We start from the raw sequence: 26,087 nt of genomic DNA, 5'->3' as shown, positions 1-26,087 counted from the left end.
AACATGTAGGGTCAGTGTCATTACTCAGTCTGTAATTTCAGCTTTTACGACTTTGAGAATTGTTTTCTGCTATAAATCAAAAAGGGGCCCCTTGTCTAGGAAGAAAAATACTGTCAGTGTTTTCTTAAGCAGCTAGCCTTCTTGCCTAGCATGAAACTTTTAAAATCTAAGCCCTCTTTAATATACAAGCCCTGATCAAACATTAATAAAATGCAGGCTTATGCCTGATGCCTCAATGACGGGCTGCTCACTGGGCTTTTACTAGCCTATAGGACAGGCAGAAATCATAGAATCATAGAGTTGGAAGAGACCACAAGGGCCATTGAGTCCAACCCCCTGCCAAGCATCAGAGCACTCCTGACATATGGTTGTCAAGCCTCTGCTTAAAGACCTCCAAAGTAGGAGACTCCACCACACTCCTTGGCAGCAAATTCCACTGTCAGGAAGTTCTTCCTAATGTTTAGGTGGAATCTTCTTTCTTGTAGTTTGGATCCATTGCTCCGTGTCCGCTTCTCTGGAGCAGCAGAAAACAACCTCCCTCCCTCCTCTATGTGACATCCTTTTATATATTTGAGCATGGCTATCATATCACCCCTTAACCTCCTCTTCTCCAGGCTAAACATGCCCAGCTCCCTTAGCCGTTCCTCATAAGGCATCGTTTCCAGGCCTTTGACCATTTTGGTTGCCCTCCTCTGGACACGTTCCAGTTTGTCAGTGTCCTTCTTGAACTGTGGTGCCCAGAACTGGACACAGTACTCCAGGTGAGGTCTGACCAGAGCAGAATACAGTGGCACTATTACTTCCCTTGATCTAGATGCTATACTCCTATTGATGCAGCCCAGAATTGCATTGGCTTTTTTAGCTGCCGCGTCACACTGTTGGCTCATGTCAAGTTTGTGGTCAACCAAGACTCCTAGATCCTTTTCACATGCACTGCTCTCAAGCCAGGTGTCACCCAAATGCAACAGGTGAAGCTTGCTCCACCACAGCATTTTCTCCAGCCAGAAAAAAAACAAAATCCCTGCCAAACTGCTGCATATCAGGCAACTTTTAAAAAGCGCAGCTGCGTCTATTTCATTTATTTCATAAAATTTATATACTGCTTGATTGTAGAGGGGGAGGACTCTCTAAGCGATTTCTGTTTATCTTATGATTGATTTGCTTTCTTTTCTTTTTTTAAATGCTGTGTTTTGTCCAACACGTGATTCAAAAATGTTTCCATGCAGTATTTTTTTAGGGGGAACTACCGGCAAGTTCAGGTGTTGGTTTAAAAAAAAACAGGAGGGGGAAGCCAGACAGCGACGGTAGTTCCCCCCCCCCCCCTATTTTTCTAATGGTAACATCTCTGCTCTGGGAAGGACACATCAGTGGACACTTCCATGAGAACGCTGAACGGGGGGGCGGGGAGGGAGAAAGATGCCGGCAACTTCTCCCTATTTGAAAAGGGCTTCGGCGGCTCCTCTCAGCTCCCTGCCACGTGACTGGCTTTCCAACGGTCTCCGGCTGGCGGTGTGCGCGTGCGCGCGCGCTCGGAACGCTCGGGAAGAAACCGTCACCCTTTTAAATGTTTGAACTCGGGGCGCGAGGACAGAGCTGGGCTGCGCCTGCGCGTCCTTAGCTTTGCCTCAGTCACCACCAGAAACTGCTTTTTTTCACAGCCTCCTTTGGTCGGCTTTGTTTTGGGATTTGGGTCTGAGGCGGGGAAAGTGCGTGGAGGAATTTTGGGGCGAGGGGCAGCCAGAGCAGGGCTTGGTACACTCGTAGAGACCTGAGGACGGGGGTGGGGTCGACTTCTGAGAGAAAAGGGGTGCTTTCGGTCCCCCCCTCAAAATACCAGAGGGTGCTTTTGACCCCTTCCTAACACAAAAAGCAGCTTTTTTGTTTTAATGACAATGAGAAGAAGAAATTAACCAACCTGCTTATCCCATCAAGAGAAGGAGAGAGGGATGATTAACTCTCTGTTTAAGAAGTGACTCATTGACACAAAGGGATGTGGGTGGGTTGCGCTAGAATAATTTGCTGAACCCTCCTGAAAATAAAAAGGGACGCACAAAGAAGAAAGAAAGAAGCCTGAGGGAAAGGATACTTCATTTTCTACTCTGGTCACATCCCCAAAGGAAGAGGGGCCCTGGGCAGAAGTTTGGATGGTAATATCCAGAAGATAAGAGCAAGAGTTAAAGCGGAGAGCCATTGCTCACACACCCCACACAAGAAGTACTCTGACCCCCATATCAAGAGGGGAATAAAAACTGTGACCCGTTTATTAGAATAGGACGTAGTTTTCTGTGACGAGAGGGCGAGCACAGATTATGGCTTCCATGACATGAAGATGCAGCTGTGGTCCTTTTATAAGAGTGGAGTTCATAGGGAAAAGTTTGGCCACAGACACACATGACCAAGAACAGCACAAAACAGGACTCCTGATGAAAGAGAGCCACAGATACAGATGGATAGGCCATTTGACCCAACCCGTGCCAAGAGGGAGAGAGCTGTAAAAAAACCCATGATAACTGGGACTAATATGACTACATTGAGAAGCAAAGGATAATAAAGAGGGAATCTGACCACAAGAGAAGCCCAGCATTAAAAGAGGGCCTAAGTGAATATACGATACTCCCTGGAGACAGTGGTGTTTCATCATGGAGAATGACCACACCACCATGCTGTTTTTGATTATGGGAGGTGGCACCTTGTTGCTGGCAACGGAGGTCAGGGCAGTGACTCGCAACCTTGTGAGCCATCTGGAGCTGCAGCTCTTCCTGCTGGAGATGTTGGCCACTTTCCAGCTGTGTGCTTGCTTTGGTATGCTGCTTCCTTTGGCTCAGATGGAGAACCATGCCCAGCTCTATCTTGGCCACCTTTATTCTTTCCTCACTATGCATTTCCTCTTGACCTTAAGTGAGAGTGTAAGCAATCCCACCTGCATCCTGCTAGACATCTTGCAGAAGGGCATCTCAATGAAGCAAGGCGGGCTGAAGATTGTGGCCCAGTTCATTGGGGCCTTTCTAGCCAAACTGTACCAAAACGCTGTCTGGTTTGTGGGGATCAGCAATTTATTCCCTCATCCCCAGGAATGTAGCAATCCTCTCAAGACATATTTTTTAAAGGCCCTTTGCACAGAACTTGTAACCTCCATCACATTCCAGTTTACTGTGCTGGAGTCGCAATCGCAAGAGATCCGTGTCAGAGCTAATGTGCTTTCCCTCGCCATCACCTCGCTGGTGTATGCAGGTCTGTTGCCCCTTCTGTCTCTTGTCTGCAAGAACGGCTGCCAAGGTTATATGTGTGAAACATATACAGTGTTGTTAATGTTTAGTCATTTAGCCATGTCCAACTCTTCGTGATCCCATGGACCAGAGCACGCCAGGCACTCCTGTCTTCCACTGTCTCCCGCAGTTTGGTCAAACTCATGCTGGTAGCTTTGAGAACACTATCCAACCATCTCGTCCTCTGTAGTCCCCTTCTCCTTGTGCCCTCCATCTTTCCCAACATCAGGGTCTTTTCCAGGGAGTCTTCTCTTCTCATGAGGTGGCTAAAGTATTGGAGTCTCAGCTTCAGGATCTGTCCTTCCAGTGAGCACTCAGGGCTGATTTCCTTAAGAATGGTGAGGTTTGGAAGAAATCAGCCCTGAGTGCTCACTGGAAGGACAGATCCTGAAGCTGAGACTCCAATACTTTGGCCACTTACCAACAAATGAGTTGTCAAGGTGGGAATATGTCTGAACAATCACCATAAAAAGATGGCCTGTGGCAAGTGCTACCCCTAATCTTCTTTCACACGTCCCCTGCTTATTGTCTCTGTCCCTGCTTCCTCAAGTCATAGAATCTTAGAGTTGGAAGGGACCAAGGGTCATCTAGTCCAGCCCTAGTCCCATACAGCCACTCTGTTGTGTGTTTGTTGTTCACCTCTCTATGCGCACATGATCATGGGGTTGAAGCAATTGCCCTATAGAGAAAAGTTCCAACATTTAGGGCTCTGGGGGAAGCAGTTAAGGGCAGACATGATAGACATGTAAATAATGAGGAAAGGTGTGGAAAAAGTGGACAGAGATGCTTTTCTCCCTCTCATAATATTGGAACCTGTGGTCATCTGATAAAACTGAACCCCACTTTAAAGTTACCCAGCCTTCACTACATCTTATGGTAGTGAATTTCATAGTTTGTGCTGTATGAAGAAGTATTCCTTTCTCCCGAATCTTCCAGCATTCAACTTGATTGGATGTTCCTGAGTTCCAGCATTATGAGAGCATGAGAAACACTTTTTATATCCACTTTCTCCATGCCATGTATAATTTTATACACCTCTTATCAAGGGACCATTTAGTCCTTTTTTTCTAAACTACAAAGACCCAAGTGTTGTAACCTTTTATCAGGAGAGCTGTTCCAGCAGCCTCCTGATAATTTGAGAGGCTCTCTCCTACATGTTTTTCCATGTTCTCCTGTTTCCATAGTGGTTTGCACATGTCTCTGGGAAAGTGTCATAGATTGAATCTAGCTAGGCATGGAAAATCATATATAGAGATGGGAAACCCCACACACTTTCAAAGTGGCTTGACTTGATTTAGCTTTTATATTTTGAATGTTGAAAAAACTGACATATTGTATCTTTTTGCAACTTTGGCAGCAAGAGCTACAAATGTTTTTATCATGGTTCTTGAAGAATCTAATTTCTTTTAACAGGTCAGAAGGCTGATAGAAACATACTGCTATTAGTTTAAATGAAGGGACCAATTCATACAACATATTTTCTGTTGGTGTGAACAATCCTAATTGTCTTCAAGATCATGACACAATTTAATGAATGAACTGGGGAAGCATTAATATGTTCAGAAAAATTATTGTCACTGAGACATTTCTCCTAGTCACTATAATTAAGGGAATTGTCCATATCTGTGATTGCTAGTTCATACATGGTCTAAACCACTGAGCCTCTTAGGCTTGCTGATGAGAAGGTCGGCGGTTTGAATCCCCACGATAGGGTGAGCGCCCATTGCTCAGTCCCAGCTCCTGCCAACCTAGCAGTTCGAAAGCACACCAAAAAAAGAAAAGAAAAAAAGGTGCAAGTAGATAGTTACCGTTCTGGTGGGAAGGTAAACAACGTTTCCGTGTGCTGCTCTGGTTTCAGAAGCGGCTTAGTCATGCCACATGACCCGGAAAAACTGTCTGCGGACAAACGCTGGCTCCCTCAGCCAGTAAGCAAGATGAGTGCCGCAACCCCAGAGTCATCCGTGACTGAACTTAACTGTCAGGGGTCCGTTACCTTTTTTATGATGTATGAATTGAATACCCAGTGATGGTGGAGACCTCTCGTCATCAAAAATGTATCATGAAAACATGAAGTCTCTGTCACTTTGATGGAAAATCCTGTAAATGGTGAAATGGGTAAATCTCAAAAGGTCAGAAATTGTATGAAAAAACTTACATCACAATTATTGTTAATTTTACTGGGGCAGGGAAGGAAATACAAAGCTGGTTGATTTATTAGGGACTGAGGCCGCAATCTTATACTGTATCTGCTTAATGGGGAGTAAGCTCCATTTAACTCAATGGGATGAAGCCCTATGCCAGCAGCCAGCCAGTTCAGGCACTGGCCAAGTGCCCCAGGGACTTGGAAGGGTCTCTCATTGTCCTGAACCAACCACAATGCCATTCACCACCTTTCCTTCCAGGCATCCAATGCTTTTCAGTGGTGCTACTTTTGAATGGGAGCCAAGTGCAATTTCATTTCATTTATTTTCATTTACTAGACTCATTAGTCACTTGTCACCCAAAAATGGTCTCCAAGCACCTTACAGCATAAAAAACATATGCAGTACATAAGAACATAGGGGAAAACCAGGGGTGGGGATCATATAATACCTTAGTATTTCATATAACATCAAGGGGGGGGAGGGACACCACGAGCTGCATAAATAGAGGTGAACAACATTACCAATACTCAAATAATAAAGCAATACTCTAACCCACTGATTAGCAAATAAATAAAATCTTAACCTCCCCCTTCTCCAAAAAGCATTCACATTGAAGCAACATTCCCTGCCCCATTTAACCTCCAGCTGTTACAAATCCATGGTGAGTGGGTCCATTGTCCCCCAGGGATGGTCCAGCATCTCCCCCCTCCCTCTAGGGGAAAGGAGCAGCAAAGCAAGAAGATGGCAACAAAAGTTTTGCCTGCTTTGCAGTTGACCCTCTGCTGTTGGTGGTGATGCAGTTTCCATCTGCAGTGGCTGCCCACCAATTTAAGTTATCCAAAATGCCATGCCCAGGCTTCGTGGGCGTAGCTTTGGGGAGGCAGAGGGGGCAGCTGCTCCCCCAATCAAGTAAATAAATAAGAATACCTAACTAAGTGACCAATTGCATTGCAGATAACTGAGTTCTGCCCCTCCCCAAAAGCTTTCCCCGCTAAAATAAATCCTGGCTACGCCCATGCCTGGTTCCCAGTAAGATGGCAGGTGACCAGTGGTCACTGACCACCATGGATAGGAGCCAGGCATGATCTGCACTGGCTACCAATTAGTTTCCGGGCCCAATTCAAAGTGCTGGTTTTGACCTATAATGCCTTAAATGGCTCAGGACTGCAAAACCTCAAAGACTGCCTCTTTTAATATGAACCTCTCCGGACCCTGAGATAATCTTCTGAGGCCCCTCTTCGTGTTCCTCCTCCTTGAGAGGTCTGGAGGGTGGCAACATGAGAATGGGCCTTCTCTGCAGTGGCTCCCCGTCCGTGGAATGGTCTCCCCAGGAAAGTTTGCCTGGCTCCTTCATTATACACTTTTGGGTGCCAGGCAAAAACATTCCTTTTTTTAACTTGGCCTTTGGTTGAACTGATTGGCATCCTATACCCTTTTAAAATGTGGGGGGGGGGGTTGGGGGGTTATTGAGTTGTTTTTATTTTGATTATATATTTTGTAGTTTTATATTTTGATTTTGTTATGTGAAATGTGCTGAGACCTCTTGGTATAGAAATTCTATTATTATTATTATTATTATTATTATTATTATTATTATTATTATTATTATATCTCCCATTCAAAAGTGCCACGGCTGAAGCATATCCAGCGACCAGGTGGCAGAGGAAGAATGCAAGTGCTACCACTCTGTGGCCCAACCAGGGCAAAGAACCAGTCCTCCTTGCGGGGCTGGAAGGCCCATCAAAACTAGCCCTGAGCGTTTGCTCAGATCATAGAACACCTCTGAGGTCATCCAGCCTTGTCATATGTAATATCTGGATAAAAGGAAACATAATATAACAGAAATTTCGTTTTGCTATCTGAAAAAGGGACATATTCTAGGATTTATAGGGCAGTGCTGTTCTGAAGGACGGAGGAGCAGGAAAGGAAAATAAGAGATGGGATTTTAACGCCTGATCCACAGAGGCGCATTTCCGATGTTTCTAAAACAAGCGCCGCAATACACTCTCGTGTTTCTGCTGCAACAGACTAACAAGGCTTCCCTTCTGGGATTTATGTACTAAACAAAGATTCCAGTCGGCCTTGCTTGTTTCTATGTTAGCCTATGCAGGTTAATTGTATTAGATCGCACAAGGTGTTCACCCCGAGGGGTCAGAGGAAGCCCAGCCCGGCTCCTCCGCCCGGAGGATTCCGCGACGCGTCGTCCCTATATGGGGAAGGCTGCGAGCGCGGACGGGCCCGGGCCACCTGTTGCCCCTCCTTCTCGGGGAGACGGGTCCACCTCCGCCCCCAGCCTTCCCGCGACCCTATAGGGACCAGAGTCTCACGCACGCCTGGCCTGACTCTGCCCATCCCGCCAGGAGGCGGCGGCTAGGCTTCGAGCGAGCCGCTTTGCAGACACAATCCGGCCTTCTCAGCAAGCGGCTGCTGCTGCTGCTCTTGCAAAGCTGGAAGCTGCTGTTTCACTCGGTTGGTGCTGACTGCGGAGCGGCGTCGGCGGTGCTCCATCAGTCGCCCCAGCTGCGGCGACCCGGGAGAAGCTTGTGGGCAGGTAGCAGGACGCAGCCCTCTGGCAGCGGGCTGGGGAAAAAAAGCTGAGCGGAGTGCCACGGCATGAGAGGTGCCACGGAGAAGTGGCATGGTACTAACGTGCCCTTGGACCAGTTCAGTTGCCTGGGGATCATGAGCACAAAAGAGAAGAATTGGAGGAAATAGAGCTCTGAGCTCCATAGAGAAGGAATGTGATTCAGAATCTGCTATCAGCATTGAAGGAGCTGTTATTGCCTCCCTGCCCATTTAGGACGCCAGCAAAGCAGGACAGGGAGCCAAATTCTCCCCTACCCCTGCAATCAAACTTGGAATCACAACGATTTTTGCCTAGAGTCAGAGAGAGTGGGAAAATTAAGCACTGGAAATGAAACCAGTGGTGCTGGCGGAAGAATTGGGTTGGCAACAGCAAGACTGGGCAGTCAATGGAGAAATCTTGGCAGGGCTAGGAGAAAGTTGACCCTGCTGTGGGGACAGGCAAAGTGGAGCACTGGTATCTGCTGACATTTTATGGATATCTGCAGGGGAACTGAAACCCCAACAGGGCTGAGGAGGCAGGAGGCACTGTCAAGTCCTCAGAGAGCAAAAGGCAGTTGAAGTGAGGAGAGTTGAGTAGGACAGAAAGCTGTGGTTGTCCCTAAGGAGGTGGAACAGAACAGGGAGAAGTGAATTTATTGATTTCTGCTGCAGGAACTTCAGATCTTTTTATCATGGATGTCAGTGAAGCCTGCATCTCACTGTTTGTGATGGCAGTTACAATGATGGTCACGGCTGGCTGCAGGCGACTGGTCAAGCAGTCTCATAAGTCAAATATCCTCTGCTTCTTCCTTGAGTTAACCGGCATCTTCCAGATCTGTGCCTGTACCCATGAGATTTGTCTACTGGCTGATTTGCCACCCAAACCTCATGTGGCACTTGCCCTCACTTACGTTATCACTGCTCTTCATGGTTTGACTTTGCCTGGCAGCATCAACAACCCCTCCAGCAGCTTTCAACTTTTCTGCAAGGGTAGGATCACGGCCAAGACTTGGTGGCTACAGACTTCAGCTCAGTTCACTGGAGCAGTATTGGCTCATCTTTACATCAAATTAATCTGGATGTTGGGGATGACATCAGTGCACTTAAAGACAGCAGCGGAGAATTGTAGTACCCCAATTCAAACTACCTTAGCAAAAGCTTTTGTCCTAGAACTCCTATTCTCTTTACTGCTGCATCTGACCTTACAGACCTTTGAATCAATGAATCCCAACACAAAGGTCCATCTAATCGCCATGCTGATTACCATTATGGTATATGAAGGTTTGTTATCCTCTTCCCTCTTTTGTTATTATCTCAGGCTGTAAATAGACTTTGAATGTTAAGTATTGCCTTACATAATTGGTTTTATACTGCTTATCTACATTGGACTTTATTGCCTCTAATAATCTCCTGCAAAAGCACTACCAAGGCTTTGTGCCCACCTAAAGTAGTTCTATATCTAATTTAAAAACTGTTGGGCTTCATGGGTGCTAAGTGTAAACTGAGCTTGTGATGCAAAACACATATAGGACTTTCCTGAACAGTGCATGGAAGGTTCAGTAGTGGTGCACAAGCTGTCTTTCTGGTCAGTTTGCCTGCCATTACTAATACTGTCATTTAATATGTTTAAAGCTCATTCTGTTCCTTGAAGAATTCTGAGCACTGTAGTTTTACCCTTCAGAGTTACAACTCCCAGCAACCCTTAAACTATGGTGCCCACAATTCTTTGGAAGAGAAATGTTCTTCAGATGTGTTTTAAAGGTATAGTGTGCATGCAGACGTTTCATCTTTTGTATGAATCCAGAGTTGCTAGGAATGTGCTTCAAAATCTACAGTGTGCACTTGAAAGACTGATGGGCTACTAACTAGACAGTCACAGGAGCCAACTCCTAGGAACCAATGACTCTTGCCCCCCCCCCCAGTAAAATATTTGAGGGGGATGGACCTCCCAAAGTTGATGGGCATTGCCATTCAAATGGTGTGTGTTGTGCTGCGTCATGTGATTATGTGGGGCAGGTAAGCCTCACATATTTTATTCAAGTGGACAGTCGTATGCCGAGAGGCCAGGTGTTTTGCTGAATTGCTTCCTGTGTGCTTGCACTTTCCCCCTAAAATAAGGACAGAGATTTCTTAACTCAAGAGAATGGAGTTTAGCCTATGACTGTAATGCTTCCAAGGTAACTGTACATTTTGCTCCTTCTCCTTGCTATCATGCTATTATTTCCTTGCACGAAGCAGACAGTACATTCTCTTTGGTTGCTTTAGCATTATTATTTGGTTTCAGGTTCTGTTATTGGCTAGCAGCCTCTTCCCTAACAGGAGAATGGAGTTTTGGCTTTGGTTGAGACTTTTCCGTTAAAGTTACTTTAATGGGAATCTAAACTGAATCTATTTCACCAAGATTCCAATTTTATTTATAAATACAACATTTCATTAAGAATAGTTTATAGTATTGGAGTACAATTTGTTTCATCTAGTCCAGCATTGTCTACTGAGTAGACTGACTGGCAGTAACCTTGCAGTCTGAAATTGTAGGTTGGGGTCTTGATCCAAGCCTTTCGGGAAACAGGCATACAAAAAGAGCAGAGGCAAAACACATCAGCAACACATTCAGGTGCATGGTCCTGTGAAAGACCCAAGAACAATACAAATTACAGTGACATTCTCAAGGAATTGATCCAAACTCCTTATTTATACCCTGGGAGACTGCCACTGCTCTGTGCAGCACATGCATTTTAATGTGACAAAGCATTAATTGAAGACTGTCATCTCTCACAACAGACACAAAGCTGTTTTCTTTCTGGCAGCCACTTTTGCTGAATCGTTCAGTTTGCTAGAGCCTTTTGCTCTCTGTTATGCAATGAATATGGCAAAATGATAGAAGTAATGATCTATGCACTACACAGCTGACTCAGGAGCAGCTGGAAACAATTTTGTGATGTACTAGTGATCAGAAATAAAGGTGGCTACAGATTTTATATAACAAAAATGACTCCAGATCTTCCCTGGATTGGGGCCAATATCATGAGAGAGCAATTTTCTAGTTTCATTGCCGGCTTTGAAAATTTCTTACTGAGCACTTACAAGTGTTTAACATCCATTATCTCAGTAGCTCTTGCAACAGTCTTGCAAGAATGGCCAGTATAGCAGTCTCATGTTGCATGCATGTATATTAGCAGCATGGAGTGGGTTAAGGCTGAGTCTGAGCGATAGAGGTTTGCCTTAGGCATTCCCAACTAAAACAAAATTTGGACCAGTAACTGTCTAGCTTCATTCTTTGAAGTGTTGGCTTTGGACCTGGGAAATCATAGGTCAAATCCCATATTCACTTTATTAAGGTAGTTTCTAAGGTCAATTTCCCATTTATAATACAGTGGTACCTTGGGTTACATACGTGTCATGTTACATACGCTTCAGGTTACAGACTCCGCTAACACAGAAATATTACCTCGAGTTAAGAACTTTGCTTCAGGATGAGAACAGAAATTGTGCAGCGGCGGCACAGCAGCAGCAGGAGGCCCCATTAGCTAAAGTAGGTGCTTCAGGTTAAGAACAGTTTCAGGTTAAGAACAGACCTCCAGAATGAATTAAGTTCTTAACCCGAGGTACCACTGTACAGGTTAAGCAACTCCATATCTCACACAGATACTATCTAAGGGTTAATGAGAGGATTTGTACAGCATAGAAGTATTCTCATTTATTATTAACCTTCTCCATCCAAAGTTCAGAAGTAAAAAAAAAAGCAAATATTATTGTTAGCAAAACAAAAAGCCAACCTTTGGAATTTCAGAGATTCTGCTTCCTTCTGGAGATGGTTCAGAAACCTCATGGTAGCTAATGTATGCAAGAACTATTGTCCTGATCTTGAGGTACTGATCTGGTTTTGCAGCATCAGTTTAATTTAGGCTACTGAACATTGAAATACTTCTACCACCCATGGAAGGTCCTAGGTTCAACTCACAGTTCATCCAGTTAAGATAAACAAGGTTGCAGAGAGCACATAATACTGGGCTGCAATACATGACTATTTGGACCAGATATTGAGTAATGATGAATATTAGTACTATTAACAGTAGATGATCACACTATCAGGAATTTAATTCTGACATTATGAGTAGAAAGATATCCCATACTATCAATTCTAACACTAGACACTAAAAGTTACAGGAAACAAATCTTTACAGGAAGGAAATAACTTTCTGCTTTTTCTTTCATAGGAGGACATCTCACAGGAGCCATATTTAATCCAGCTCTGGCTTTTTCTTTGCACATAAGTTGTTTCGCTGAGCCTGAGAAATTTTGGAATTATTTATTGGTATACTGGGTTGCACCATGCATAGGTAAATATCTTTATATTTTATTAGGATGAACTAGTACTCCTAACTAACTACGAATATAGAGCAGGCATATTCAAATTCGGCCCTCCAGATGTTTTGGGACTACAATTCCCATCATCCTTGACCACTGGTCCTGTTAGCTAGGGATCATGGGAGTTGTAGTCCCAAAACATCTGGAGGGCCGAGTTTGCCTATGCCTGATATGGCCTTCACAGCTTTGGTTAAGTATGGCAGCCTCTTAAGTATGGAATACTTTTTCTGTCTGCTGCCTGAGAAAACAGCTTCTCAACCCTTGCTTGAGGAAGTCCTATAGGCACATCAGTGATCTGTTGTTAATAAATGATTAACAGCATGTTTGGTGTTAGAGAAAGGCTGGTCAATGATCCTACTCTTCCCCGGGAGCCCTTGGAAATAGTTGGCCATATGTATTGTTTGGGACTACCATCTTTTAAATTAGGGCACAGTGACGTTTGCCTTTAAGTGTGTGATGAGCAATTTAATCAGCTCTGTTGTTGCCAAGACAGTTGTGGATTGTGTACATAAGTGGTAAACTGTGTTCACATAAGACTATTTAAACATCACATAATTCCCCCTCATGTGAGTAGATTAGCTTGGTTTCCAGCATGTGAGTTCATGTAAAAAATTAAACATAACCACCAGCTATTTCCAACACACCCTTCAAACTGTTATGCAAGTGCTCCAAAATGCCAGCAACATTTTACTTCCAGAAAGGCCATTGTTATCATGGCCGTATGCACAGACACTTCTGAGGTTCAATGATATATTTTTACACAAAAGTGGAAGGTTGATAGCCCGACACCACTCTCCACTGCATGCTTTCCAGTTTGCCTTCTTCCCTTAAGCAGTCTTCAGATACTACCTTAAAGCATATTTATGTTTTCATCATTTCAGGGTCCGTGTTGGTGTTTTTGGTGTGGGATGAAATCCTTCCTTTGCTACACAGACAACGGTAAAATGGTAAAGCAAGGTGATGTTCAAAAGATTCTGTTAAAAATGGATGTGAAGAGACTGGACATTAGAATCACTTTGGCAACTTTCACGTGATTCTTTGGGGAGAATCATTACAGGACTCTACAACACAGTATTTATCTGACTTGTCAAAAGCAGAGCCATGTAATTCAAAACTGGAAGAATTTGTTAACGTAATGTTGTTTTTAAAAAATGTCTTCTGCATCAAAATAGTTATAAGAAAAATAGAGAACACTTCTGGTCACCGGATGCCTGCTTCACTTCTACTTGTGTAATTTAGGCAAGCTTCTTTTACAAAAACTCACCTCACTTGAAGCTGCCTCAAGTGACTTACCCTGCACCTTTTATTATCCAGCCTCCATTCCAATTCAAGCCTGCATCTACAGCCACAGAAGTGCACTTTAAGGGAAGGAGGGGGGAAACAGTATCCAAAAGTTGACACACCTTCAATATTAAGGCAAGGTAAGTGTGCAAAAGGGAGAGGTGGACACAGTACAAAATGTTTTACTAGGGCTCATGTCAAGTAGTTCTGGATCTGTAACAGGGAAATTCCTCTATGTGCCAGTCAAATAATTTAAGTTGCTACAATTTTAAGATGTCTGTTAGGAAGCAAGCAATGCTAACCCTAGCCAACATTCACTGATACCTGTTTACAAAAGCCATTTAGACCTCTGTACGTTTAAGGCATCTTGTGTGCCACGGTAACAGAATTAATTGTTCTAATGGCACAGACTCAGCAGGCAAGGACCAAAAATGCAGAAAGCAGGCCGAGGGCAGAAAGTTTACTTCTCTTGGTGATCTCTTTATATTTCCATTTTTTAAGAATGAAGTTATTTGGAAATTAATGTAGTGCATCACAAAAGACATCCAGACATTTTATCCGTTAATTGGTTTCACAAATGTAGCCAGGATTTTGCGCTTCAGTAAAAACCTTTAATGAGGAATTTGCATAAAATACTGGAACAGAACTGAAGGTAGCGAACACTAGGTTTTTGATTAGCAACACAAATCTACTATATTAATTCACATCCAACTTTTTTAAAAAATCATTCCAGCAGCCAACTTTTGCTGTATGCTGCTGTTTTGCCTACAATCAAGATCCATGTTTCCCCTTACCCATGACAGCCTTTCCCCACCATCCAGTTCTTAAGTCGGTGCTCACATTTAGGAATCTTGAAGGACTTATGTCAATAAACACTACAGTTCTGACCTATTCTCAGGTCACAGAAGCATGCTCTAAAAATCCCAAACTCATCTGAAATGACAGCTGTAAGGAATACCTGTTAAAAAAATTAAGTCTAACAATGTTTTGTGGGAGGGACTGTTATTCTGGAGGGTCCACTTATATGTTGAAATGAGCTGTTAGCTGATCTCTAATCTCAAACGAAAGCTTTGCGATGATGTAAGGTGAAGCCTTAGGAAGAATGGTGGAGTTCATGTGTCAAACCTTTACAGATTTGGTATTTATCAGTTTTGCCTGTAAAGTATTAGACCTCCCTGTTCTGCAAGAACTTGTGAAACTGACACTGTTTAACAGCTGTGCTGTAGAAACAAACTGTGGAAATAAGGTACCAAGTTGCCTCTATGGCAAAAGAAACACAAAAGATCTCAGTGTCTTCAGTTCTAAGCCCTACATTAGTTGGCTCAGAACCTGTGACCCTGAATCTCAGTCCACTGAACTCATTTGAGTTACACAACCGTATTGAATGGAATTTGGGCACCGTGGAAATGCTGCCTGGAAATTAACTGGAGCCCAATTAAGTAGCTGCTACTTAAGGACAAAATGTTGACATCTTTTTGAAATTGTAGGAAATGGGTTTATTTTCTTCACAATAAAAGAAAAGCCTTTTATTCTTTCCCCTGCTGTATGTTTCTTTTTTTTTTTTTGAGCCTTTAATCATCACAGTATTAATTTCATAATTTAGAGCAAACTTCATAATCCTGTTTTCCTTCTTTCCAAATCAAAAGCGAATCTTATTTAGAAGGCATTTCTAACTACTGCTCCAGGAGAAACAGTGTTAAGAAACATTTTCTATGCAGTTCAAAAATGATCGCTCTGAAGTTGGGGAGCTCAACCATCATTATAGCTCAGTGAAAGTTTTTTTTTAAAAAAACGAAGAAACTGTTCCTAGTTCTTGAAACAGTGTCAAATCATGAGGAGAGACAGAGCCAATATGAAATGCAAGTAAGCTGTCAGAAACCAATAGGGCACTACTAACCAGAAGCCCTGTGCTGATATTTAAATTCTCATGCAGGTATTTTCAACTTTTTCACTTTTAACCCAAATATGCATTTGGGAACCCACTTCTATATGCCCGGTGGTGGTGCTCCTGTTGCTACCCACTTGGGATCAGGCTGTGATCTTCTAGTCTAATGGATCCTGATCCTCCAACTGAAGACTAGTGTGTTAGGGAATTAAAATTGCCCCTCCCCAGGCCTGCCTGCCATTCAGTATGAGGAACTTCACATTTGCATATAGGATAACTCGGATAGAGTCCAATATGTGTGAACTGTACACCACACAATTCAAGAAGTATAAATTAGGCAAATAGAGCTCCACGTTTGCAAGCCCCCAGGCAGATGTGTGCATCAGGAGGGCTAAGTACAACATAAGAGGAGCCTTGCTAGATCAGTGCAGTGGCCAATCTAGTCCAGCATCCTGTCCTCGCAGTGGCCAACCAGGTGCCCCAATGGGAAACCCGTATTCAGGATCTGAGTATAAGAACACTCTTTATTTGTGATTTGCAGCAGCTGGCGTTTAGAGGCATAGTGACTCTGCCAATGGAAGCAGAACCAAGTGTCATCTTCTAGGAATTAGTCTAATCTACCACTACACATTGTGGAAGCAAATTGGACAGTTCAGCTACGTGCTGTGTGAAGTAGTACTTCCTTTTGTCTGTGCTGTGTCTTCAAACATTCAGCTTCATTGGCTGGCCCCAAATTCTCCACACTGTGCATCATTTTATATACCTATATCACGTCTGCTTGTCATTTTCTGCAGCAGCACAGAACCCTTGAGCCCAGGAAGACACATGAAGCACCAGAAAGGAGAACTAGCCAAACCTTGAATTTGAAAAAAAAGTTTCCTGTGACACAGAAAGAATGTACAAAAAGGTAGTCTGTAAGATACAAAAATTATATTTATTGAACCATTTTATTTATAACAAAAACGTAAGAAGTTTACCATCTGGGGGCAATACAGATGCCATCCCGACGCCAAACTGGGCCACTAAAACCATGAGAAAGCAAGAGCGTCCAATGGAATGAGCCAATCCCTTGCAGGGTTTTTACAATTTCTTTGTTTCTGCGGCCCCACCGTACCTCTTGCCTCTTTAGCTAAACCAAAGTTAACGCTCATGTCAGACATTGTCAGCTGTGGATAAACAGGCACAAAAATATGGGGGAAATTCTAGGACAATCTAGAATTCTGTTCTAAGTACAACTTTATTCTTTAATCTCTATCATTTCTGTAAAGGCTTTCCAGCAATAACCCATGATTAATCCCTCCTTTCAAACCCAAGGTATTATACTTTTCACAAATTCTTAAGTTTTTTTTAAAAAGCCAGCCCCACAGTGTCAAATCCTGTTTCATATCAGCACATCTATAAAAGCATTTACAGACCTAAATACCCATATTTAGGTCAATAATACCGAAAGGGCAATTCCTGATATAACATCTTCAAGCTTGGAGAGCCTGATCTGAAAATGCAGAGAGAAGAATCTGGAAAACAGACAAGACATGGATGGGTTCAGCAGTGGGAACTTCTTTTTGGTTTACAGAAAGAAGGAAGCATAGGACAGAGAGCAAAGCTGCTACAACACACCAGGGACCTCTTGGCATGGTTTTGAGCCAGAGCTGTTCTGGTGAGCACCGGAAAACCCACAATTATGTACAAAGAGAACTTAAATACTAGGCTATGTGATGGCCAGTGTTTATTTTAACGGGCTTTATAGACTTGGCAGGGAGTAGGAGGAGGACAAAAAGCAGTAACAAAGGTATATGGGTGTAGCACAGGGTGGGGAAGACAATGGAACACAGCCGGAGTGGGAGAAACAATGCCATAAATGATATTTTATGAGTTGGTGTTAACGTATTTCACCACATAATTATCGCATAGTAGTCACACCCTGTTTTCTCACTCCAAAAATTGTATTTCATTGCGTAATTGTCACATGGAATATTTTGAAGATCTGCTACGACTCAGCCCCCCCTTCCTTTCCTCTTCCAGCCACAGGCACTCCTGCTCCCCTCGCAAACTTGGCCATGAGCTCCCAGGCTGTCTTGGCCTCTTCCCTGGGCTTGGCCAACTTGTGGCGAACAGTCCGCCATTCCCAACAGGCACAGAGCAGTGCCAAGGCTGTCTGCTGCTGCTGCCAAGCCCGCAGTGCTCTGCAGCAGCACCAGGCAGCCCCACTTTGCAAGGCGAAGATGGGGTGGCTTGCATCGTGTACCTTGTGGAGCTGTGGCTGCTGGAAGCAGAAGAAGTCAGTCCCTCTACTCTCAGCGCTTGGCGGCAACAACAGGCAGCCCTGGCTCAGCCAAGTTAATGGAGGCAGTGGCTGAGAACGACCCCTTCCTCCATCTCCGCCCCAGCAGAGGGCACGTGGCCTGGGGCGGGGGCCTTGACAGGACAGGAGGCTGAGCCCCCAAACCCCTCTTGGAAAGCCGGCACTCTGACACGGGCTTCACATAATGGTCACACCCCACTTTTTGGAAAAGTGCACTTGGCATAAAATCTGTGGCAATTACATGGTGAAATACGGTACTGTATATAAAAGTTTCACCTTCCTTGTTTTGTCCTCATACATTTGTTATGAACCTCCCCATGAGATAGGCGAGGCAGAGAGTCAACAACTAGCCCAAGGTCACCTGGTGAGCTTCATGGCACATTTTTGCTTTATTATGGTTTTTACTTTTGCACTGTAACCTGTGATAGTTTTGTGATAATGTGGGGTACACATCACCTAGATAAAACCAACAAACCATTCTCGGGGATCTAAATTCCCAGACCGGATATCTCAGATACTGCACAGAGAGAATTAGCTCAAAAGTCACCATGCCCTTATAATGTAGCAATTAACACATGAAAACTTTTATTAGTTAAAAGGAGGTTTTTTAAAAATTAAGTCTGCTTTATATGCTGTTTGAGCATAGGGTGAACGGGGGGGGGGCGAAATCTAAGCAAGCTGGGTATTTTTCAGCAAGTTAATGAATTAGAAGGATCAGGAAAACCAAACTGCCCTATATGGAAGGGAGAGGAAATTAAGATGGCAAACCTTACAGCAGCCCACACCCTCCTCAGTGATCAACATCTGCGTCTTCAAACTGCCCAGCAACTGCTGGGGAAGCATCCACCTCCATTCCATCTAGAAGCAAAGGAAGAAATGGACTGAAACCTTTGGAGACATGAAGGGAGGCTACAAAGCAACTAGTGTCCTCTGCTGCAAAGACAAGGCTGGCTTGAGCATCATAAAATTGAAGAACCGGAAAGGATATTGTCCAAGCCTGCCCTCCACCACCTTGGCACAGCACCTGACCACAGATCAAAACAATCAATAAAAGCAAGGGAGAGGAGAAGCTACAAAGTACCTACATAAGAGACTTCACTCCTCTAAAGCATGATCGGATCCAGTTCCCGGGAGCGCAAAGTAACCATTTCTTTATTTTAAAAACTTACAAAAATACTACAAACAAGCGACCATACCCAATCGGATAAAGAAAGTGCTTCGTGTCATTTAAAAAGGGAGATTCTTTGTAATACACCATAAATCTCACACACTATAGTGGTGCCCCACAAGACAAATGCCTCGCAAGACGGAAAACTCGCTAGACGAAAGAGTTTTCCATTTTGGAGGTGCTTCGCAAAACGAATTTCCTATGGGCTTGCTTCGCAAGACGAAAATGTCTTGCGAGTTCCTGCGGGTTTTTTTCCCTCCCCCCCTTTTCTAAGCCGCTAAGCCGCTTATCAGCTGATCCGATAAGCCGATAAGCCGCTAAAAGCCGCTAAAAGCCGCTAATACGCTAATCCGTCAGTGGGCTTGCTTCGCAAGACGAAAAAACCGCTAGACGATGAGAATCACAGAATGGATTCTTTTCGTCTTGCGAGGCACCACTGTATTGTCATGTCCAGTCTTGACAGGATTACCCAAGAGTGTTTTTCCAAATAAGTCTGGGTGCGGGAGGATGAAGGATGAACAGGTGGGATTCAGACTCTGTGCTTTTAAAAATGCTAGCAGAGGCAGCCTGGGATGCAGCAAAACCTTAAGGCAGCCAATCCTTTAACTGGAGCAGATACAGGCAACAGCCCCTCTACACAGCCATGGTGCACGGACAGCTTAGCCAACTCTGAGCTCAAGCCTCAACAAGCTCCTTTCAAATAAATAATAGTAATAACGATGTATTATTTATACTGCACCCATCTGGCTGGGCCACTCTGGGCAGCTTCCAACCGATTATTAAAAACACAATACAACATTAAACATTAAAAAAACTTCCCTAAACAGGGCTGCCTTCAAATGTCTTCTAAAAGTCAGATACTGTAGTTGTTTATTTCCTTGACATCTGATGGGAGGGCATTCCACAGGGCAAGCGCCACCACCAAGAAGGCCTCTGCCTGGTTCCCTGTAACCTCACTTCTCACAGTGAGGGAACCACCAGAAGGCCCTCGGCGCTGGACCGAGGCAAAATATGGCAAAATCCAACCCATTGGCTCCAATGTGGTTATAAGGAGCTTACTTTACCTTGTAATAATACCAGGCTGCAGGGAGAGGGATAAGCTGCACATCCAACTGAGCTTTCACAGAGCAGCGGACGATTAAAACTCACCTTCGAAGTCTCTGATGGAATCTTCTGTCCGTACCCCAGCCATGTGATACTGAGTGCTTATAGATTGTGCCAGCATGCCCTCCAGCCTCTCCAGGGTAGCCTGACCCTCAGCAGTTAAACGCGACAGACCTTCTTCGTAAGTGTAGAAGGATGGGATGTCACCTTGGCCAATTTCTGCAACAAACAAATAAAACCCAAATTGCTAGCTAACACGAGAACAGATAGGTGCATACGATATAGCTGCCATTAATTTATCTTGGAGAAAAAATCTTCCCAACAGCTACTTCAGTATTGTAATTGATGCTAAGTGTCAAATGTCCAACTGTTTGCATTATGTATGCGTATTTACTGAAATTCCCATTCCTCACACTAAATTAGTTCTGCAACTGTTATAAACCACTTTGTGCTGTAGGGAGTCCAGCAGCATATAAGTCTACTGGCTCAAAGCTAGTTTTGCCTAATTTTTCATCTTTGGAGGCACACAAAGCTGACCAAAATTGTGGTCTATTCTATGCCATTTGGACATTCTCTGAAAATTAAGGGAACCCACCACAGCCCTCTTACCGTGGGCTTCCACGTCGTATTCCTCACCCTCATAATCGTTGTCAGAGTCTTCATCTTCTGGATCAGGGTGCAAGGCTTGACATTCACACATGGCAGAGAACATGGCTTCCACTGGGGAAAAACACACACAGAGATATGCACAAATTGTTCACTGGCAATCAAATAAAATGGACATGGACGAATAAGAACATAAGAGCCCTGCTGGATCAGACCAATGGCCCACCTTTAAAGCCCTTCACGGCCTAGGACCCTCGTACCTACGGGACCGCCCCTCCTGGTATGCCCCACGGAGGACCTTAAGGTCCATAAATAGCAACACCCTAGAGGTCCCTAAGGCAGTCAGATTAGCCTCAACCAGAGCCAGGGCCTTTTCAACATTGGCTCCGGCCTGGTGGAACGCTCTGTCTCATGAGACCAGGGCCCTGCGGGATCTGATTTCTTTCCGAAGGGCCTGTAAGACAGAGTTGTTCCGCCTGGCCTTTGGCTTAGAATCTTTTTCCTTTCTCCTCCTGTGAAGAGGCTGCATCCTAATGTTTTAATGTTGTATTTTAATCTTGTTTTTAAAATTGTATTTTAATCAACATGTTTTTATTATTGGTTGTTAGCCACCCTGAGCCCGGTCTTGGCTGGGGAGCGCGGAGTATAAATAAAAATTATTATTATCATCATCTTGTCCAGCACCCTGTTGTCACAGTGGCCAACCACTGCCTCAGTGGGAAGCTCGTAAGCAGAACCTTGCAAGCTCAAACAAAACAGTACAGCTAGCAAACAATCTGAAGGAACTACACAAGATTCATTCAGCTGGCCGCAGCCACAAGTCAACGGCGGATGTTATACGTAGCCCTCTGGCTGGATTAAGCTTCTGTTGAGATACTCCTGATAGGAGCAAGTTATGCTGGAATGAGGGATGGTGCTCACATCCACAGGTGCCACACTCCAACACTTGCTGTGCAGAGCAAGGTTGCCTCTGGAAGTAAATTGGTAATCCCAGGCCCTGCTCCACCATCTTGAGTGCAGAGGCAATCCTACTTCACAACAGCAACCTGGTCACCATTATTCTAGCCATGGAAGCTGTGCTGTTCTTCCTACTTACAGGCTGATTTGTCGCTGGGAACAAATCTGAATTCTGAAATGGGCTCAAGATCATCGTTGCTGCCATCCTCCTCCTCCTCCTCCTCCTCCTCTTTTTCTCCCATGCCATCTTCTTTTGATTCTTCTGCTAAGGAATTCAAACACAGTTGTGTTATAAGTAATCTGAAATAATGCTAACTGAAAAATGATCCATATCATTTTAAATATTTGAAAGCAGTTAATCAGAGTACAGGCCTGAAAATTTGCACAGCCTGCTTCTTTCTGCTGATTACCATGAAGAACATGGAACTATGAAATTCTTGACCAAGAACACTGGAAACATGATTTAGCAGCCCTGGGCTTGTGAGATTTCACAAGGCACTACGAACATGACAAGAACCATGAGGTCTAGAAACTTGTTTTTATTAAAAAACAGAAACTAATTCACCTCAGGAAACTGAATTCTGAAGCAAATGCCACGCCCCATGCTAAGCATTCTCTACTTCTGAGCTGCAGGGTGGGAAGTGAGTGAATTTTCTAAGAGTTGTCATAACCACCGAAGGAGATACTATTGAACACTCACAAGGGGAGGGGGGATGTTGTCTTTCATGGGTTGTTTCCTCAACTGTACAGTGCTGCTTTAAAAAAAGATGAAGAACTTTTAACACTAAGCCAAGAAAAACCTGGAATAGCCGGATGCTTGTAAACAGCTTAGCTTAGTTTACTACAATCATGTGGTATACAGATTTTGCTAATAAACTAATAAATGTTAAGGCCTATGCTACTTACTTTCCTTCCTTTTAGTTATGTTTTTATCTGCCATCAAGCTGGTTGCATCAAAGGAAGACATGGTGCCATTTTACTCTCACAACAACCTTGCAAGGTAAGCTAGGCTGAAACCTCATGGCTTGCCCACGGCCACCCAGCGAACTTCATGATGCAGCAGAGATTTGAACCCAATGCCTCGGCCACTTCACTAGACCGTCTCTTCCGTACCTTCAAACTTTGCATTTACCATGACGTACAAATGCTCCCACGGATAGGCATTCAGATCCCTGGAGATGGCATGCAAGCTTATGATGGGATAGTCCAACGAGAACCCGAGGCCTGAAGTCTCTATCCATGACAGGCGGCTGGTGGAGGAGGAAACCCAAAGAAAACGAAAGTAGTTTTAGTTATGTCACAGAGGAGCTCCATTCTTCTTCCAAGCCAGGTCCTTACTATGGACCACCAGTGTCCTAAGAGAATGAGGAATTAAGTAGGGGTGGGAAACCTCAGGCACGAGGGCCAAATCATCTCTCTCTCTGGCCCTTGGAGTTCTCCCCAGACCACACCCCACACTGCCTCCGCTTTGCCACCCAAGTCTTCTTGCTGTCAGGACTGAGTCCTTGAACTCTGATAAGGTCTATTCCTTGTCAGAGTGGAGGACAAAGGGATGTGTAAGATATCATTGCTGCCCAATCACAGCTGTCCTAAAATCCTGGATTTCTCCATTGTCCTATACGAGCAGCTCCCACCTGGGTGCAGATGGGAGGGCTTAAACTTAGGGAATCAGAAGTCAGGCAGATGGTCAAAGTCCTGAAATTCATTCTACTGCAGATTGGGGGCAGCCGAACTATAAAATATTGAAAGTGTTAGTGAAGGAAAAAGGTCACAGCATGTGTCTGACAGTTTATGGTATCCTGATTAATAAACCTACCCCATACCTCTGGTTATGTACTTAATTCGTTCCGGAGGTCCATACTTAACCTGAAACTGTTCTTAACCTGAAGCACCACTTTAGCTAATGGGGCCTCCTGCTGCTGCCGCGCCGCCAGAGCACGATTTCTGTTCTCATCCTGAAGCAAAGTTCTTAACCCGAGGTACTATTTCTGGGTTAGCGGAGTCTGTAACCTGAAGCGTATGTAACCCGGGGCACCACTGTACTATTCCCTTTCCCATACACTAGCAATGAACACTCAGGTTCAGAGATGACGCCCACAGCCATCCCAAAAGACCATAACAGGTAAAGGTTTAAGGAGGATAGGATGAAGACATTCTGTTGCACACTCCCAGCTGCTGTCTCTTAACACTGGTAATATCTCAGCTGAACTGGCTGGGGCTGATGGGAGCTTCTAGAGGGCACCAGGTTGGGTAAGGTGAAACTAGCAGTATTCATTAGGTTCCAAAGCTATTGCCCACCCAAACCCCAACAGGAACAAACTGAATTTTGTGTCAGCCAAGGATGCTGCATCAAGTATATTGGATGTGATCTAGCATCCAATATTCCCCAACCAGCCTCCCTGGACCTGCCAAATCCTAGGCATCGGTATCAGCATATTTTTAACTCTGCACCATTACTGAAGGATTAGCCCTACTGGACCAAACCAAAAGTATAGGTGGGGAACTAGGAGATTCAAAACCGAGGCGTGAAGGGAACTCATCTCTTACTGTTTGTGTCTCATTTTCTGGTGTATATTGTCCAGCTATTTTGAACCCTTTCCCCCCACACGGTGTGTTTCCAAAAACAAATTTATTTGTAATAGATATTTTGTATTTATATATAATTCTATTTCTATTAACGTCTAGCTGCTTGTGGCATTATTACTGCTGCTCCCCCACCCCCACTTTTTTTAGCTGTTCTTATTTTCGTCTGTAAGCAGCACTGACTCCCCGTCAGGGGAAAAGGCGGGGTATAAAGAACCACATGCATTAATCGCAACGATATTCCTACATGTAAGCAAGAAAGAGTGCATTTGGTCCACGTTCCCGGGCCAGCTAAATCCAGGAAGGCTCCCCCGCCAAAAAAAACAACAACAATCCCAGAGCATGAAAGCTCTCCCATGGCTTGCCCCTCACGGCAGGGCCTCGAAGGTAAGACTGTTTCTGAGCGGGGAGCCTCCGTCAAGAATAACGGGCCTCTCTCGTCCGCCCCCGTGAATTTCTCCAGCCGCCTTTCTCTGTTACCCCCGCGCCCTGTGGCAGGGAGTTCCGCAGGCGAAGCCCCTGAAGCCTCCTCGCAGAGGCCGGCCCCCCCCCTCTCTCTCTCACCTCTCGGCGATGTAGAGGCTCCCGGTGCCCAGGCCTCGTCCCCCCAGCACGGCCTCCGTGTCGGGCTGCCGAAGCCGGACCCCCTCGGTAGGCGCCGCGAGAGGCTGCAGGAAGCTCATGGCAACGGCGGCGGCGTCAGGGCGGAGATCCTCCCGGCGCCTCTTCGCGCTTACCGCGTCTAGAAAGCGAAGGGGGGAAGGGGGAAAGCAACGAAACAGGAAGCGCGCGCGCAGATGCCCCCGAGCCGACCCGGAAGCGCTCTCAACCGCCCCGTCGCCATAGAGACGCGGAGCGCCGCCTCCGCGTCTCTATGGTTGCCGTCACGTGACCGCCCCCGCTCGCCTCACGCGGGGAGGAGGCGGTGGACGCCATGTTGGAATCCAATAAACACCTCAGAAAAAATATTTTTAAAAGGCGGATAAATAAACCACACAGTGACGAAAGGGGGGAAGGCCCGTCCCCATTTGCCTCCCGTCGATGCTTAAGGGACTGGCCGCCCTCCGAGGCCGAGAACTGAGGGAAGGCCGCACCTGGGCGGGGCCTCCCGGGAGCGGCGTTGGACTCTGTGACTCCCGTCATCCTCAGCGAGCGCGGCCGCCCGCCAGGGATGACGGGAACTGTAGTCCCACCGCACCTGAAGACGGCATTCACCAAACGGCCCTCCAGGTGTTTTGGGACTACAGCTCCCATCATCCCTAGCTAACAGGACCAGTGGTCAAGGATGATGGGACTTGTAGTCTCAAAACATCTGGAGGGCGGAGTTTGGGGATACCTGGCCTGAAGGGTTATGGCCACTGGGAATTGCAGAGGCCGAATTGTTTGGGGTCAATGCCAAGTTATTTTGTGGGAAGGGTGCATGCGCTGCCTGCTGCAAACCAACCTTGCGGTGTAGGGCGGTTTGGGGTTGCAGGTAACACAGGGGCTCAAGGAAGCTGGGCTTTTCGAAAGCCAATTCAAGGCACAGGACACCTCAGTAGAAGTTGCAACAAAACAAAATATAAAATAGACATCCCTGCCAACACTTCTTGGGACCTAATCTAGACCTCTCCTACATTACCAGTTCTCTCTCTTTTTAAAGAAAATAGTATTCATTTCAGGTTCTCACACTTCCTACTGCAGCTAAATTAAAATTGGGTAAAACTGCAGCACCTCCACCTGACTTACAAATGGTCAATGATGATAATAATAAAACATTTTTAAAAACTTCCTTCAGCAGGGTTGCCTTCAATAAACAAACACTGGTTTATATAACTTTAAAATCCATTGGAAGCCCCCCAACCCTCACCTGGATCTC

General features: G+C 45.0%; 2 protein-coding genes across 6 annotated transcripts; one reads left to right on the top strand and one right to left on the bottom strand.

The window, feature by feature from the left end:
* Positions 1–1,537: 1,537 nt before the first annotated feature.
* Positions 1,538–15,160, top strand: AQP11 (aquaporin 11). Of its 2 annotated transcripts, none has more exons than XM_083499993.1 (3): positions 1,538–3,231; positions 12,193–12,315; positions 13,225–15,160. In XM_083499993.1, exons 1-3 carry the CDS (start codon positions 2,640–2,642, stop codon positions 13,284–13,286), a joined length of 777 nt encoding a protein of 258 aa, XP_083356119.1. In that variant the 5' UTR covers positions 1,538–2,639; the 3' UTR covers positions 13,287–15,160. The 2 variants fall into 2 exon arrangements, with proteins under 2 accessions (XP_083356119.1, XP_083356120.1); XM_083499994.1 differs by lacking the exon at positions 1,538–3,231 and adding an exon at positions 7,804–9,256.
* Positions 15,161–16,424: 1,264 nt separating this feature from the next.
* On the bottom strand, positions 16,425–25,032 carry CLNS1A (chloride nucleotide-sensitive channel 1A). Of its 4 annotated transcripts, none has more exons than XM_083500005.1 (7): positions 24,794–25,032; positions 22,760–22,896; positions 21,786–21,911; positions 20,693–20,803; positions 20,129–20,302; positions 18,585–18,669; positions 16,425–17,023 (listed from the first exon to the last, which is right to left on the bottom strand). In XM_083500005.1, exons 1-6 carry the CDS (start codon positions 24,910–24,912, stop codon positions 18,602–18,604), a joined length of 735 nt encoding a protein of 244 aa, XP_083356131.1. In that variant the 5' UTR covers positions 24,913–25,032; the 3' UTR covers positions 16,425–17,023; positions 18,585–18,601. The 4 variants fall into 4 exon arrangements, with proteins under 4 accessions (XP_083356131.1, XP_083356132.1, XP_083356134.1 ...); XM_083500006.1 differs by having other exon boundaries at positions 18,580–18,669; positions 24,794–25,029; XM_083500008.1 differs by having other exon boundaries at positions 18,580–18,669; positions 21,786–21,908; positions 24,794–25,018.
* Between the last annotated feature and the right edge of the window lie 1,055 nt (positions 25,033–26,087).

Source organism: Podarcis liolepis, assembly GCF_965112155.1.
Source record: "Podarcis liolepis genome assembly, chromosome: 4".
NCBI lineage: Eukaryota > Metazoa > Chordata > Lepidosauria > Squamata > Lacertidae > Podarcis > Podarcis liolepis.
This window is presented reverse-complemented; position numbering and strand designations above follow the sequence as displayed.